Source organism: Monodelphis domestica, chromosome 7 (genome assembly GCF_027887165.1).
Source record: "Monodelphis domestica isolate mMonDom1 chromosome 7, mMonDom1.pri, whole genome shotgun sequence".
NCBI lineage: Eukaryota > Metazoa > Chordata > Mammalia > Didelphimorphia > Didelphidae > Monodelphis > Monodelphis domestica.
Window position 1 is genome coordinate 130,564,644 of NC_077233.1, and position 18,214 is coordinate 130,582,857.

Consider the following 18,214-nt stretch of genomic DNA (forward strand, 5'->3'; position numbering starts at 1 on the left):
CAAAAGACTTTTTCATTCTTTTCCTACAGAGTGGAAATTCCCTTCATGTTTCATATGATGCAATCTGGTCTCATCCATGGCCTGGCCTTTTGGTTCGATGTGGCATTTGTTGGATCACTGTATGTATAATAATAATAGTAATAATAATGATAACTCACATTTCTCTAAGGCTTACAATATGCTTTCCTCACAACACAAACCCACCAAAGTAGATAATACAGATATTATCCCCATTTTACAAGGGATGAAGCTAAAACTCAGAAAGTCAAGCAGTTTGCCCAAGGTCACAATGCTTTTAAATGGTAGAGCAGAGACTTCCACCCACCCAGACCCTCAGTTCCAAGACTAGTACAGCATTATTTCACCTAGCATTTTTATAGCATTTTGAGGGTTGTAAAGAGCTTTCTATGTTCCCTCATTTCATCCTATCAATTCTAATTTCAGGAGAAAAGTTATGATATCAGTAACTTTGTGATGTTTGTGATCTGGAAATCTTTACATACCTACTATGGTATAACCAAATCTCTTGCCTTTTTTCTAACACAAGAGAGGTAGAATGGCATAAGTTGACCTTGAATTCAAGAAGATCTCTGTTCAAAATCTGGCTATCACATACTAACTGGCACTGTGACTCTGGACAAGTCACTTCTCAGTTGTCCCCAGCAACTTCCAAAAACTACAAGTTGTAGAAAAGTTGGTGATCTGTTTTGATAGAGGGCACTTCCACACCTGGAATTCCCTATATCAATGAAATCCTAGATCTGAATCCCATCCACCCAAGTCTTTTTCTCCCTAATAAATATGAACATAGTAACCTGGCCTTAGTGCAGGCACATATGGCTGGGAATTTTGATTACTCTTAACTCTCTTGCCACAGTTTTCCCCCCAGATTCTAGTTTCCCAGGTTAGAACCTTTAATTACATATTAACTGTGTGTAGAATAACAATAGCATTTATCTATCAGGTTTTTTTGAAGATCAAAAGAAAAAAAGCACTGAGCACAGTGCCTTAGAGTAAGTGCTTCCTAAATGCCTGTTCCCCTCCCTTAAAGATTGTTTGTGACGGAATGGGGTATTCCTGCAGACTCCCTTTCTGGCTTGAATAATATGCTGCTGATTTGTTTAAGGAAGTAAAAAGCTAGCCTCATGGCTTTGCTGCCTAATGTTCATTTGCCTTTAAATGCTGTATAACCCCTCTGATTCCTCAGCAGGAGATGGAGGAGACCCTGGGTTCTCTGATGTTCCAGTGGCATTTACATTGTTATGAAAGCAAATAAGGATGGGGTTGCAGTCTGTGTCATTCTTCTTCCCTCACTCTCTTATGTTTCCTCCCCCAATCTGCACTTCTCCCTCTCCTTCAAGCTTCTTTCCATTCTTCTTGAGATATGGGGATTATACCATCAGGCCAGAACTTGGATTCACCCACATATGCAAGCCTGCACATAGCCCAAGAGCAATCTGTTAAGTCCGTGTCTTAGCCCTAGACTCTTCCAATCTTTAGCACACTTACAGAATCAAAGAATTTCCAAAGCAAGAGAGACCTCAGAGAGCCTCCTGTCCAGTCCACACTGGCACAGGACTCTTCTTTATGGCATTCCCAACAGTGGTTATCCAGTCTTCACTTGAGGACCTCCAGGGATTGTGAGTGTGTTACTTGCTGGAAAATCAAAGTTATTTTCCTGTAAGTTTCTAGCCACAATGTCATACACACACATGCACACTCTGTCTCTCTCTTTCTCTGCCTCTATTTCTCTCCATGTCTCTCTCTTTGTCTCTCTGTCTCTGTGTTTCTCTCTCTCTGTCTCTCTCTGTCTCTGTCTCTCTCTGTCTCTGTCTCTGTCTCTCTCTCTGTCTCTGTCTTTGTCTTTCTCCGTCTCTCTGTCTCTCTGTCTTTGTCTCTGTGTGTGTGCGTGTGTGTGTGTGTGTGTCTCTCAATTTTCAGTTTCCCAGACAAGCCCCCTTAATTGCTAACTAAATGTGTGCAGCTATTACTGGTTATAATAGAGTATGACATTCTAGTTCAGGACAATGCTAATCATTCATCTGTTTCTGGCCCTTTATATTAGACCTGCGCTACCACCCCAGAGATGTAAGGAGAAGTTGGAAGATGACATAGCATAGAAAAAAGAACCCTGAATTAGGAGGAAAAAAAGCTGGGATTAAACCATAGTATAGTATTGTAAACTTAAAAATAGGAATGGCACCAACTTCTTCAATATCCTGGCTAGCTGTCTAAACAATTTTATGGTGGTCATTTTGCTTCTTGTATCATTCTTAAAGTACAACACTTAAGGGAAGGATCATAGAATAGTAAATCTAGAGATGGAAGGGTCCTTGGAGGCCATCTAGTCTGGACTCCCCCCACCCACCACCCAATTTCATGAAAGGAAACTGAGGTCCCAAGAGGTAAATGACTTTTTTGGCTCTTCTACTCACTCCCTGATTTTTTACAACATCTTTCAGCTAATCCTGTGATTCTTCCTTTAAACAGGTGGGAAAATTTCAGCCCCACATTTTAAAACATAAGAACTATACTTAGTTGATAGGCTGCACCCCAAAAAAAGGAAAATGGGCTAGATATTACTCTCAGGCCATAATTTTCTGACCCCTAATTTAAATCATAGATCTAGAGTTTGGAGAAATTATAGAAACCCTCTAGTCCTACCTCCTCATTTTATAGATGAGGAAACTAAGACTCAGGAAAGTAAAATGATTTATCCAGGGTCACACACACAAGATTCTATAATTCTATGGGTTTAAGTGACTTCTCATGGGTTACACAGCTAGTAAATGTCTGTGGCAGATTTGAACTCAAAAATAGCCACCAGCCACTCTCTCTATACAAATGGAGGAAATCCTGTTGAGCTCATCAATCCTGCGTAATGGAAAGAAAGGGACTTAAGAAGTCCAAGCCAGAGGATTGTTGGCTTTTGAAAGGAGACCCAAGTTCCAATTGCCCTTTGTTTCTTTTTTGGCTTGACAGGGTCACAGTCTGGCTGTCCACAGCCCCAACAGAGCCCCTGACTCACTGGTATCAGGTGCGCTGCCTCCTTCAGACTCCTCTTTTTGCCAAGGAAGGAGAAACTCTCTCAGGGAAAGTGCTCTTTGTAGCCAATAAACGGTAAGTAGCCAAGCTCCAATAAGCAGCAGTTTTCTACTTTGTTAACTAGGCTGATGAAGGGTAGGAGAGACACTAGAAGCTTCACAGGGCCCCTGAGAAGATGACTTTTAGAAGGGGACAGGAGCTTTGGCCAGGGTCAGCTGGTTTTCTGTCTCCACTAAGTCTGCAGGATGGAATTTCACCTCTGGCCTGGAAAACAGAAAAGAAGGGGACTGCTTCAGACAACTACAAGGGCAGCTTTTGCCAGTGGACTGAGGAGCAAGAAAGAAACTTACCAATTCATCATGGTTCTACCAAATGATTTGATTTAGCAAGTCTGAGAGAGACAAACAGACAGACGGAGACAGAGAGAACAGAGAAGAGGGCAACAGAGAAGAAACCTTCACCTAGCCACACACCACCAAATTTAGTACAATAAAATTGACTTTTCACTGTAAGGAAGTCATTGCTGCAGCAGTACATAATTTGTTTGGCGGCTTCATTATGCTAATAGATTTAATGATGTCTGCAAATCAATTACCTTGGTTTACTTTTTTTTAAGTAAACTTTATTTCTGCTTTGCAGTTGTCATCAGAAACTTTGATTTTCTCCCCTTAGAGTGGGAGAAGTCCAATGAGACTTTGGGTCCTTAGTGCCCAGACACCCCATCCACATGTGAAAAACATTCCTTGTCGAACTCTTAACTAGAAACCACCTTAGCATCAAACTTCCAAATTCCCTCAATTGACAACAGAGACCCAGAGCTGGGACATCACTTGCCTAAAGTTAGATAGAGCTAGAATTTGAACCAGAATTTGATTTTTATCTGGTACTTTTCCCATTATACCACACTGCCCCTGTAACTGTGCTGTCACTCCTCATGTGTTTGTTGTTCATTTGTTTCACTTCACAAGCCCATTTCAGGTTTTCTTAGCAAAGATGCGAGAGTGGTTTGACATTTTCTTCTCTGGATGAGGAAACCGAGGCAAACAGGGTTAAACAACTTGTCTGGGGTCACACAGCCAGTATAAAGTATCTGAGGCCACATTTGAACTGAGGTCTTCCAGACTCCAAGCCTGGTGCTATATCCTCTCTGCCACCTAACCGTCCTTTCTCATGGGTATATGGCTTATTAAAAATTGTCATGAAGCAATTATTTTTCCTATTCTCAGTTCTATAGCCAATGGATAGAGACAGGGGTGTGCTGGCAAATGTTTAGCAACAGACTACCTGGGAGAGCAGGAATGGGTGGGAAATGCTCTTGGGATTCACTTTTAAGTTAAATAGGTATTATTAACACATTCTGAACTCTGCACAATCAACAAAGCAATAAATCAATTCCTGATTTATAAAATTTGCCAATTTTAGATATGTAAATATGTAAATATGAAAATTTGATGGTTAGCTTTGGTTCAGGCTGGTTTGAGCTGCCTCCAACATGCCTATGGAAAGAGGTTGGATGCTCAGGGATAGCCACAGTCTCTATCTACATAGAATTGAAAAGCAAAACATCCAGTGAATAGGCAAGTTTGGGTTTGGGGGTTTAATTGTGTGTCTCTCTCACCTAATAATTAGTCTGACTGCTTGTTCTGAAGCCTTAGAAAAGGCAATACTTTCAGGTAGGCAGGTGGTGTCATGGGTAGAGTACTAGAAGTAGAGTCAGAAAGTCTTGAGTTTAAGTACAATCCCAGACACTTACTAGTTATGGGACCCTAGGTAAGTCATGTAACCTGTCTGCCTCCATTTTCTCAACTATAAAATGGGGATAATAAAATAATAGCACCTACCTCTGAGGCTGTTGTGTGAGTCAAATAAGACAGTATTTGTAAAGTACTTGGCATAGTGTGTAAGCACTTATTAAATGCTGTCCCAAAGGGGAATCACCTGCCTCAGTGGGATCATTCTCTACCATGGCAGGTTTTCAAGTACAGCTTGACTGGCCACTTATTGGCAATGTGGGTGAAGGGATTCTCCTTCTAGTAAAAGTGAGACTGAATACCTGAGGTCTCTTCCAAGTGTGAACTTTAGATCACTCCACCCTACTTAGTCTAACAAAATCAGGAATGTCTACACCCATACTTAAGGATTAAGTATCTAGGAGGATGGCCTATGATAGACATGTGCTAGCAATTGACAAATCAGAAACAGCTGACAGATTTCTGGGCTATCCTAAGTCAAACTTAAGCTACCATTGGTACAGGTGAGACACAGAAAAGTGATGTAAAACCGTCTATATATTTTGCATCACTTCCTCTCTCGGGCCTCTTTTGCGGCGGAGAGGTGGCTGGCAGCACCTGGCTGAGCATCTTGGCATTTTGGCATGGTGGCAGCTATTGTCCAGTTTAGTGGTGAGTTTCCCTTGATACCATACTGGAGGAAACCTAGTAACCCTAGTTCAGGTGAGGCATCTTCTCTGAGCTCTCTCAGAGTTTAGGCTGATTTTTCCTCCTTTACCTTCCAAACACTATCCATTTAGAAGCCTCTAATCTTCTTCAGAAACCTTGTGGCAGAGGACTTTGAACTCCCCCTGGTACAGGCCAAGTGGGTGAAATCCTATATCCTTTCCCTCTCTCTTCTCCTTGATTTCTTCCCTCTATATTGATTAAACCACCACAGATTTCCAAACTGACTTGGGTATTTTATTTGGGATATCCCCTGGTGACCAAAAATCAAACATATTAGATCATGACCCTAAATTATCCTTATACAATCTTGAGATCTAGTGATTCTGTGAATGAGACAAAATTCTGTCCTGAAGAGAGTATGAGGATGTTAGAAGACCTGGCTTCAAGTCTGGACTCTTCTTACTGTCTTATACCTTCCTTACCTTTAAGATTGGGGGCTGGAGGAGATATTTGACCCTTTGGCCCAGTGTTACCATATGAGGCTGATGCCCCAAAGAGAACAATGACAGAAAGAAATGATCCAGATACATGAAATTATTTATAGTAACTCTTTGTGAATCAACAAACCAGAAACTATGGGAGTGCCCATCTATTAGTGATAGGGCTACAAATGATGGTAGATGGTTGTGATGATATAGACCATTATGCTGGAATGAGTTTCAGAGAAACTTGGACTTGAATGAACTTTTGCAATGTGAAGGAAGTAGAACCAAGAGAAAAGTAATGACCTTTTGATCAAGACAAACAGTTTTGAAAAACTTAAGAATACTAATCAATGCCATGACTCCAGAGGATCGGGGATGAAACTTGCTACCTACCTTAGGACACACAGAGGTTATATACTTAGAGCACAAAATGAGGCGGATTGTGGGGGGGGGGGGGGTGTTTAAGACATAGTCAATGTGGAATTTTTTTTTTTGCTTGACTACTTATATTTGTTACAAGGGGGTATTTTTCCCTTTGTTTTAAATGAGGGAGAAGGGAAGGAAGATAAAATAGATATTTTTGTTCACTGAAAAAAGATTTTTTTTTAAATGACGAGTATTGGTTTAGATTTCTAATATCCCTTCCAGCCCTGACATTCTCTGACTCGATGATTCATTATAGACAAATCATTGCATTACTTTTCAGGCAGTTACGTGAAAAGACTCTGCACCCCCAATTAAGCAGGAAGGAGGCACATAGAGATATCAAATATTTACATTTAGTACCTTGATAATGTCACTCTAGCAAAGGAACTGTAAAGGCTGATTATAAGTTAATATATTTTGTTTGTTTGTTTGTTTTTGTATTACAGACAGAGTTATGACATTCAGATTGTGGCCATAGTGAACCAAACAGGCTTCAAGTCGGGTAATGTTCTTGATTTAAAGAACCCATTTTTTAGGTAAGAAATTGCCCTCACTATTTTATATGTATGTGAGATGTATGATCTGATTTGATCAGCAGCACAAATAGAGAGACAGCACAATTCCATACCACCAAAAGGCAAGGGACAAACCCTACCAATAGTAGGAAACTTTTCAAAATACACTCTACATATAAGAAAAGGGCAGTTAGATGGCACAATGATAGATTGCCAGGCCTGGAGTCTTACAGACTCATTTGCCCTAGTTCAAATCCTGTCTCAGACACTTACAGAGCAATGTGACTCTAGGCAAGTCACTTGACCCTATTTGCCTCAGTTCCTTATCTATAAAATGAGCTGAAGAAAGAAATGGCAAACCACTCCAGTATTTTTGCCAAGAGAAACCCAAATAGGGTCACAAAGAGTCAGACAAGGCTGAAACAACTGAACAACAGCAATACAAATAAGTACTGGCTTTGGGAAGGTCCTGGGTCCAAATCAGGTTATTCTGTTAACTAATATATGACCTTGGACAAATTTTTCCTTTCTCTCAGCCTCCATTTTCTCATCTATAAAACATAATGAGGATAGACTAGATGATTTCTAGACCCTTACCAGATCTAACAATCTAGGAATTTATATGACGACAGAGTAATTAGAAAAGAGATAAAGTAGGAGTCAGAGCCTCTTTTCATAAACTTGATAACTCATTTGTCCTTTCTGGGTCTTTTTTCTCAAATGTTAAGTAAAGGAGTTGGACTCTTATCATCACTAAGATCCTTTCCAGCCCCAGCATTCTGTGAGATAAATGCAATGGGAAGAAAACTGATATTGGGTTTCCAAGATCTTTGTTCAATCTCAGCTCTAACATTTATTAAAATCAAAATGGGAAAGCCAAAAAGAGCCTTAGAAGTCACCTAATCTGACCCTTTTATTTTAGAGATGAGAAACTAAGAGGTGAAGTGACTTTCTCCAAGTAGTAAGTGGCCAAGATAGGATTCAAAATCTCTGATCTCCAACCAGTACTATTCCCACTATATCCTATTGACTCTCCCAACTCTGTGATTATGAATGAGTCACTTAATGTCTCAGCCTCAGTTTCTAATTTGCAAAATGAGAATTAAAACAGTTGCCTGGGGGCAGCTGGGTAGCTCAGTGGATTGAGAGCCTGACGTAGAGACGGGAGGTCCTAGGTTCAAATCTGACCTCAGACACTTCCCAGTTGTGTGACCCTGGGCAAGTCACTTGACCCCCATTGCCTAGCCCTTACCACTCTTCTGCCTTGGAGCCAATACACAGTATTGACTCCAAAAGGGAAGATAGGGTTAAAAAAAAAAGTTGCTCTTTTTGCCTGAGCAGATTTTTAAAGTCTCAAATGAGGTATTACATATAAAACAGTAAATTTTTTTATTATTTACCATATTTTAAAATAGTATGTTCCCATGTCTTCTTTAAATTTTTACTCCATTGCAGTGTGAGTTTGCAGGAACATCTCTACTGTGTAAAGTGAGTTTTGCCAATTTGTTTCAATGGTGTGGATATAACATTAATTTCTTCAAAATTTCTTCCATACTTTCTACAACTCTTCAAAGCAAACTAATTTAAAATCCAACAATGGAAATCTGCCACTAATTTGGGCTTCTTTTATTAAAAATCTGAATGTTCTTGATTTTTCTTGTTTAGTAATTTGTCCAGAAAGCTTATATTCCTGCTGCCTTTGGCATTTATGACAGTAAAACATAAGAAAGAGAAGAAATTCAAGACTTTCCTTTAAATACACTTTCAGAAATAAAAAAAATAACACATTTAATTTCCAGTAAAACTTTACTCTAGTGCTTCCCTCCTTAGCAACCTTGTGAGGTAGGTAATACAAATATTACGACCTCTACTTTTTAGATATGGAAACTGAGGTTTGGAGACCTGGAAGGGTCATGCAATGTATAAGTGTCAGAACTAGGATTTGAACCAAGTATCTCCTGATTGGAGGGCTCATTTCACCTCTCCATGTGCATGTGCCCACAAGTATCCTAAGCCTTAAAATATGAAGTGAAACAAAGACCCAGGACCAAGCCATGTGTGCAAATGATTGGAAGAAACAGAAGTGAGTCTTTGCAATGTATTGGTAATCTTAAATTGATTCTTTCCTTTTTCTCCAGTATTGGATTGAGTCAAAGGAAACAGGATCAATTCCGGGGTTCCCCCACCTAACTGCAGGGGAAGCCAATTTCTTTATCTGTAAATTGGGGCAGTGGGGAGAGGGTGGCTGTAAACTAGACCATCTCTGACTTTAGAGCTAGAAACCAGCTGCCCCTTCTAACTTTAAATCCAGTGACTATTCTTGCTCCCTCCACATGAAAAAGACAGTTCCTGCCCTCAAGGAATTTACATTCTGAGGAGGGAAGACAACATTCAAAAGAAAGCTGAAAAACTAAAAGGGGGAAGAGGGAAGAACAGGTTCCTGGGTTTGTCTGTTGGCCATGGTGCAAAAGGAAGTCTTAAGAATCAGGAATGGAAGGCAGACAGGAATCAAGTAGGAAAACAAGTGAATGGATGCATTATTTTGCTTAGAAGACCCTAGGGATTCTGGATGACTTCAATTAACTAAACCCTCAGCCTATTAAAAGAAAAAAAAAGTATTCCCTCCATTTAGGTATCTCAGATGGCCCTCTTTGCCTCCAGAAGCTGTGAATTCATATTAACTTCCTTCTGTGGAAGACTAGATGATTGCAGGTGGGGAGGCCCCTTGTTAGAGACCCCTGAGTACTGTGTAGCCTTACCAAGTTTCTCAAATAAATTCCAAATAGTATGTACTTAGTCACATCACATATAGTGTAAAAATCATCTAAGTTCCATAGGAAAATTAATTCACATTTCAAAACTCAATCCTCATATTGTTTAGAGGCAACTAGATATTGATGTTCTAGGCATGGAGTCAGGAAGACCTGAGTTCAAATACAACTTCAGAAACATACTAGCTATGTGACCCCAGGCAAGTCACTTAACCTCTGCCTGCCTCAGTTTTCCTCATTGGTAAAATGGAGATGCACCTACCTTCACAGGGTTGTTATGAGGATCAAATGAGATAACATATGTAAAAGTATCCTATCAAACTTAATGCACTAGCTAAAAACTTACTCTCAGTATTATTATTTTAAAACTAAAGAAGTAAGAAAAAGCTATGGGGGGACCTGAAGTGCTGCCTGTTGAGATAAATTAATAGTGAGCTTAAACTAATTTGAAAGACCTTCAAAAATGGTTGCCTTGGAGCTCAGGTCCATAGGAGGCATGACTGGATTTGTAGCAGCTTAATTGTGATTAATATCTATGGAAATCAGAGCTTTTTATGGGATTTTTTACATAGGGTTACCAGCAGGTCCCAGGTTGGTCACTCTTTTATAATATTAAAAATAATGTAATATTTTAAAATTAACCAACACTTCCCCCTCAAGATCCCTGTGAGGTTATGGAGAATGACTAATTGTATTCCCATTTTACAAGCAAGGAAGCTAAGACTAAGTGATTTCATTGAGATCACAGAGCTAATAAATGGAAGAGCCAGAAATTTTCTGTAGATTTCCCAATGTGCTCTTCACTCCATTCCATTTTCTCCTTACAAGTATTTCTTTATTAAGCACTTCCCATGTGCCAGCCACTATGCTGCTCACTCGGGGGATAGTGAAAAGCAAAAACAGCCACTGCCCTCAAGGAGCTCATTTTTAATGAGGGAAACTTCGTGCAATAACCATGGACCTACAAGGTATACACAGAGGAAATCAAGGTAACTTCCAAAGGAAAGCACCAGCAGAGGGGAAGACCAGGAAAGATCTGTGAGTGAAGATGAGGTTCTCCCTGAGTTGTGAAGGAGGCTAAGAGGGAGAGCATTCCAGCAAGACAGACAGTAAAAAGACATGAAGACAGGAGATAGAATGTCAGACCTAAGGAGCATTATAGTTTTATTTTAGATTATGAGGAAGGAAGGAAGGAAGGAAGGAAGGAAGGAAGGAAGGAAGGAAGGAAGGAAGGAAGGAAGGAAGGAAGGAAGGAAGGAAGGAAGGAAGGAAGGTCGATCCCTAGAATGACAGGGAAAGGTCAGATGGTAAAGGACCTTCAGTGCTGGAGTACCTTGCATTTAATTCCAAAATTAATGGAATTTATAGGGCAGCTAGTAAGATAAAGCATCAAGTTTAGAGCCAACAAGACCTGACTTCAAGTGTGGCCTCAAACACATACTAGCTCTATGACTTTGGGCAAGTCACTTAATCCTCTTTGCCTCAGTTCCTCATCTATGAATGAGCTAGAGAAGGAATTGGCAAACCACTCCAGTATCTTTGCCAAGAAAACTCCAAAAGGAGGCAGCTGGGTGGCTCAGTGGATGGAGAGCCAGGCCTAGAGATGGGAGGTCCTGGATTCAAATCTGACCTCACAGCTTCCTAGCTGTGTGACCCTGGGCAAGTCACTTAACACCCATTGCCTAGCCCTTACCACTCTTCCGCCCTTGGAACCAATATACAGTATTGATTATAAGATGGAAGGAAGTGGTTTTAAAAATAAAAGAAATGGAAAAATAAAAGAGAACTCCAAATGGGGACACAACTAAAACAAACTGAGCAGAAACATTGGAATTTATAGAGTAAGTCAGAGGGGGTAGTGACATACTTAACCCTTTAGTAAAATCTTGAAAGAAGAATTGGAGGAAGGAAAGATTTGAAGTAGAGAGACCAACCAGAAAACTATTGCAGTAGATCAGGCATGAAGGGATGCAACCCTGCACCAGAGTGGAGAAAAAGGCACATATCCAAAGGGTATTGTGAAGCTAGAAATGACAAGATTTAGCAACTAGGACAAGACCTTCAGAAGTCCGAAAATGGAAAATGGCTTGTCCAGAAGTAGGATTTAAGGGAGGATTTGAACTCAGTGCTATTCTAGCAAGAGCATGGCTGCAGCCTCACCTCTTTATTATCATGAGACTTGACAATGATTTGAAACTCCTACATTCATTTCTTAGCCAACTTCACCTTCTTGTAAAATTGTTCTACTGCAGACAAACCCTGATCAGCTTCAGCCCTATATTCTCCACTCTCTCCATTTTAGGTATGCATAGAAGAAAGTGTGGAATGAACCAAAAGGCAGAACTTAAGACTTCTGGGAGCCAGGCTGGCAATGAGACTGACGCTCCTTCCTCCGTGGACTCCCATGACATCTCTTCATATCGCTGTGTTAACAGTATTTGCTCCAACCCTGGATTTTATGTCAGTTACACAATGAAGAAATATCCTTGTTTTTAGGCCCATTTTCTAAAATCTCAGATTCAGGTTTGGGAACTTCTTTGGGCCTGCACCTAATAGAGTGCACTTCAAGGGATGACTCTTAAGACCTTTGTTGAAATGGTTCTAGTCTCATACCTCCAACCCTTTCCCCTTTTTTTTTCTTTTTTGGTAAAACTGACAATTATTTCTATACTCTTTTGAAGCATAGTCTTCTCTTTAAAAAAAAATAATAAAACAAAACAAAAGCCCTACCTCATGTTTTTATACATACACATGCACTCACACATGAAACAGCAAAAAATTTAAGTAGCAACATATGTAAGTTCCATCTTTAAAAACATACTCTGCATCCTTTTTCTTCCAACTTCCAGTATGTCAGGAGCTAGTCTTATTGTTCAGCAATGTGTTAAAAATGCATTAGAATATTTTTTGCCAGATTCATTTAATTGAATACACTGATGTCAAAAAATGTTCCTTATCATTTGCCAATCTGCTGACTGTGGTTAAGAAAATAAATATATAACCTTTGTAAGTTCTCTTAAGTTTCCAATAAAAATTTACAATGTATGCTACTAATGAGGCCTTTCTATTTATTTTAAGACACTTGTTGTGAGTCGGATGTCAAGCTAAGATGAAGGATATGGTATCTTGAGAGCAGCATTCTCCCTTGGGCCAAACAATCATTATATAAATGGATGCCATGTCAAGTGTAATACCTTCTAATGAAGCCCAGATTGCAATCTTCTCCCGCTGGATCCCAAATGGGAGCAAGCACTTGGGGAGACTGCACAGAGTCGGGGAGATAACAATGGACCAGAAGCCAGGAGATAAAGCCTAGGTTCTGCCGGTAGCTAACTTTGTGACCTCAAACAAGTTATTCTTTTCTGTACATATCCTAGACCACATCTGTAAAATTAGAGGATTGTGACGAGATGATCTCTGCATTCCCTTCAGGTTCTGGATCCTGCATTTGTTCTCAACCTCAATCTCTTAATCAGTAAGGATTTAGTAACCTTCCTGGTGTAAATACAATACTCTGACAGAGTTCCGGTTACCTCACCTGCTTGGTAATGTAGAGCATGTGTCCTAGATTCAAAAAAGAGTCTTTAAAATCTAGGACTTTCATCAACATGTATTCATTAAGGTCCTACGATGTGCCAGCCTCTGAGAATACAAAAATAAAGATGATTCTCTGAGAGAAATAGCATCTAGATCTCTAAGTACATACAAAATCATTGCATAAAATAAGCATTACAATGTTGCAAGCATCACAGGCAATCTGTGACAAAGTTTCACGAGACCATTTTAGTGTAACTCCACCAAGGAGAAATGATGTGACCTGAATGGCTGCTTCTCATGGGAGCTATCCAGTTGTAGCTTCAAGATCAGGACCCCAAAGTCTGGATGCATCCCTTTCTGCCTAAGTCTGGGATAGGTCCTTTCTCTCCAGAGAGCCAGTTATATCTTTATCTGTCCATTAAATGTGATCCATTCCCTCTCTCGTATCCTGGAACCCCATGAGTGTCTCAAATGCCTTCATAGGCATAGGCCAAAATGCACTAAACAAAAGCCTCTTGCTTTTAGAATCATTGGCTGGTTTCTTTCTTTCTCCTATGGACATCTCTTAGTCTCAAAAAGGAGCTATAGCTTTTAGTCTCAAACTCCCATTCATGGAACACTTGAAGATTTACAAAGCCTTTTCCTCACAAAAATCCGGTGCAGCAGATAAAATATTATCCCCATTGTAAGGATCTGGAATCTGAGATGAAAATAGATTGTGACTTGCCTGGAGTCACATAGCTGGTATACTGTAGAGTGGGGATTTGAACCCACTTTTCCTGACTCCTCCAAGTTCAGCACTCTTTTTATACCATTCTGCCTCTAACTAGGATTGAGTGTTGCAGAAACTATGAGATCCCAAAAGACAAACCCAGAAGTCACTTGGAGAAACTACTCATAAATAGTAGTATCTTCTCTAATAATTCAAGTTTCTCTTCATTTAATGAGACCTATTTGGGTACTACCAGAACATTCTAAGACCCTTATACATTTACATATAGCTTGATTCAACCAAATCTTTTCAATTTTCAAGATTAATATTTTAGTTTGTTGAGGTTTCATTGCAATTATCTTGCTTTTTGGAGAACATGTATTGAAAATTTCCTTAGAATATTCTACCTCCTCTCTCACCTCTCTCCCCAGAAGCTAACCTACACAGGGTATAGCTGAGGGAAACAGTTCTTTGTAAAATTCCAGTCAATTCCACTTTTGAAGTTTGTGTTAAATGTTGTCTTGAAATAGAACAAATAGGGGGCAGCTAGGTGGCTCAGTGGATTGAGAGCCAGGTCTAGAGACAGGAGGTCCTAGGTTCAAATCTGTCCTCAAATACTTCCTAGCTGTGTGACCCTGGGCAAGTCACTTGACCCCAATTGCCTAGCCCTTACCATTCTTCTGCCTTGGAACCAATACTCAGTATTGATTCCAAGATGGAAGGTAAGGGTTTAAAAAAAATAAAACAATTACAGAAGGAAGAAGATTTGGAGGTTTGGGAATTATGAAGGAAGCCAAAGATTGAAATTTTGGGAGAGGAGCTCAAGAAGAAGAAATGTTGAAAATACAAGAAAAAAGAAGTTGACTATACCTGCTGTAAAAGTGCTGATGCAGTGATAAGATAAACAACTCAAAGTTGAAGACCCCCTCCCAGTTTTCCCAAGGAGGTAGCCACATGAGCTACTAGCAAGAATGACCAAAGACTTCCAGGTAAATATGGCTGCAGTTTAGACACAGGAATCTATCTCTCCTCATCGCCTACTGATATAGACTACCTCAAAAGGCCAAAACAAATGAATTCATGTGAACAAAGGGACTCCACAGTAGGGTGCAGTATTGAAGGTATGTGGGATTTGGGTATTTCCACACTATAAGGGGGTAAAATAGCTTCCACCAAAACATGAACTGATCTACCCTCTCTCACCCCACCTATGGAGCCAGTGTGCTAAACTCAGAGCCAGCACGTGCTAGAATCAGTGAGCGAGCCAGGGGCACTTCTAGGTCCTCAGCAACTGACTAAGCCCACCAAAGATCTACCCCTGAGAGTAGCTAGACTTGAGACCCCAAAAGACAGAAGAGCTCAGAGCTTGGGCACAGAGATAGCACAGAGAAGGGCTACAAACAGTAGAAGTTCCAGAGACTCAAGAGGTGGCCTCAGGCAAAATCCTCACTCCTTAGCTCCTTACAGAGAGAGCCTGCACTCTTCACTCAGACTTCTGACTGGAAAGGGAAGGAAAAACCAGCATAGTGATAGGAAAAAATTCCCAGTAAAAACAACTTCCCAACACCAAGAAGAACAAGAAGAAGACTTTGACCCTGGATAATTTTATGGGGGGGGGTGAAGGGGGCAGGAAATCCAGACTACAGAGGAAATAGCAGAAGAGGACAAATAAATAAATGCATCCAAACCTTCAAAAATGGAAATTGGTCACAAGCTCTTGAAGAATTTAAATCAGAGCTTATGAAAAAGATAGAAAAATATTGGCAAGAAGATTGGGAATAGTACAAAAAGAAAATAACAGTTTTAAAAGACAGGAACTCCCAATTAGAAAAAGAAGCCTAGAAATCAAATGAAATAATAAATTAGAGTCCAAAATTAAACAGCTGGAAGTCATGAAAAGCAGGATAGACCAAACTGAAAAGTAAAATCAAAAAATTATAGTGGAAAATCAAAAGAGTATAGGAGAAAACCAGTCTTTAAAGACCATACCTGGACAATTAGAAGGCAATAATCTCACAAAACAACAAGAATTAATAAAGCAAAATCAAAAGATTGGCAAAATAGAAGGAAACATGAACTATCTCATTGGGAAGGTGACTGACCAAGAAAACAGGTCTGGAAGAGACAATTTGAGAATCATTGGTCTACCTACCTGAAAACCCAAAAATAAGCAAAAACCTTGACATCATACTACAAGAAATTATCCAAGAAAACTGCCCTAATGTTCTTGAACAAGAGAGCAAAATAGACATTGAAAGAGTTCATAGAACACCCTCTACACTAAATCCTCAAAAGACAACCCCTAGGAATGTATTTGCCAAATTTAAGAGCTTCCAAGATCTATTATTTCACCTCTATTATTTAACATTGTACTAGAAACACTAGTGGTAGCAATTAGAGAAGAAAAAGAAATTGAAGGTATTAAAATAGGCAATGAGGGGACCAAGCTTTGCAGATGATATGATGGTCTACTTAAAGAATCCTAGAGAATCCACAAAAAGCTTGTGGAAATAATCAACAACTTTAGCAAAGTTCCAGGTTACAAAATAAACCCACATAAATCATCAGAATTTCTATATATTTCGAACACATCTCAGCAGCAAGAGTTAGAGAAATTCCATTTAAAACCACCCTAGACAATATAAAGCACTGAGGAATCTATCTGCCAAGACAAACACAGGAACTATATGAACACAACTACAAAACACTACAAAAAAAAAGTAGATCTAAATAATTATAAAAATATTTATTGCTCATGGGTAGGATGAGCTAACATAATATAAATGACAATCCTACCTAAACTAATTTACTTATGTAGTGTTGTACCCATTAAACTACCAAGAAATTTTTTTACTGAATCAGAAAAAAACTATAGCAAAGTTCATTTGGAAGAACAAAAAATCAAGAATATCAAGGGAAATATTTTTAAAAATGTGAAGAAAGGTGACCTAGCAGTACCAGACCTCAAACTATACTATAAAGCAATGGTCATCAAAACAATATGATACTGGCTAAGAGACAGAAGGAAGGATCAATGGAATAGACTTGGGGTTAGTGACCTCAGCAAGACAGCCTATGATAAACCCAAAGATCCCAGCTTTTGGGACAAAAATCTACTATTTGACAAAAACTGTTGGGAAACTTGAAAAACAGTATGGGAGAGATTAGGTTTAAATCAACATCTAAATTCAGATAAATTCAGAATGGATGAATGACTTGAACATAAAGAAGGAAAAAAGTGCAAGCAAGACTTAGAAAAAATTACAAAAATGTAAAATAAATAATTTTTATTATATTAAATTAAAAAGGTTTTGTACAAACAAAACCAATGCAACTAAAATTAGAAGGGAAAATATTCATAACAAAAAACTCTGACAAAGGTCTAATTACTCAATTTTATAAAGAGCTAAATCAATTATACAAAAAATCAAGCCATTCCCCAACTGATAAATAGGAAAGGGACATGAATAGGCAATTTTCAGATAAAGAAATCAAAACTATCAATAAACACATGAAAAAAAATGTTCTAAATCTCTTATAATCAGAGAAATGCAAATTAAAACAACTCTAAGGTACCACCTCACACCTAGCAGACTGGCTAACATGACAGCAAAGGAAAGTAATGAATGCTGGAGGGGATGTGGCAAAGTTGGGACATTAATGCATTGCTGATGGAGCTGTGAATTGATCCAACCATTCTAGAAGGTAATTTGGAACTATGCCCAAAGGGTGCTAAAAGACTGCCTGCCCTTTGATCCGACCATAGCACTGCTGGGTTTGTACCCCAAAGAGACAATAAGTAAAAAGACTTGTACAAGAATATTCATAGCTACACTCTTTGTGGTGGCCAAAAATTGGAAAATGAGGGGATGCCCATCAATTGGGGAATGGCTGAACAAATTGCAGTATCTGTTAGTGGTGGAATGCTATTGCACTCAAAGAAACAATGAACTGGAGGAATTCCATGTGAACTGGAATGACCTCCAGGAATTGATGTAGAGTGAAAGGTGCAGAACTAAGAGAACAATGTACACAGAGACTGATACACTGTAGTACAATCAAACATAATGGACTTCTCTACTAGCAGCAATGCAATGATTCAGGACAATTCTGAAGGACTTATAAGAAAGAACGCTATCCACAGAGGAAGATCTGTGGGAGTAGAAGCACAAGAGAAAAATAACTTCTTGATCACATGGGTCAATAGGGTCATGATTGGGGCTATAGACCCTAAATGATCACCCTAGTGCAAATATCAATAGTATGGAAATAGGTCTTGACCAATGACACACATAAAACCCAGTGGAATTGTGCTTTGACTATG

The 18,214-nt window shown here is 39.3% G+C and overlaps 1 protein-coding gene across 4 annotated transcripts in view; it reads left to right on the forward strand.

Moving 5' to 3' along the window:
* Positions 1 to 12,691, forward strand: part of LOC100017350 (histone-arginine methyltransferase CARM1-like) — a 324,100-nt gene extending 311,409 nt beyond the window's left edge. For 2 of the 4 annotated variants that reach the window (XM_007499521.3, XM_007499520.3), the window contains 4 exons: positions 30 to 119; positions 2,983 to 3,120; positions 6,802 to 6,891; positions 11,944 to 12,691. In XM_007499521.3, coding sequence (XP_007499583.1) covers positions 30 to 119; positions 2,983 to 3,120; positions 6,802 to 6,891; positions 11,944 to 11,953 — 328 coding nt within the window. In that variant the 3' untranslated portion in view covers positions 11,954 to 12,691. Of the gene's footprint in view, positions 1 to 29; positions 120 to 2,982; positions 3,121 to 6,801; positions 6,896 to 11,943 lie in introns of those variants that run through there. The other 2 variants (XM_007499522.3, XM_016424237.2) reach the window with 2 other exon arrangements.
* Positions 12,692 to 18,214: the final 5,523 nt, after the last annotated feature.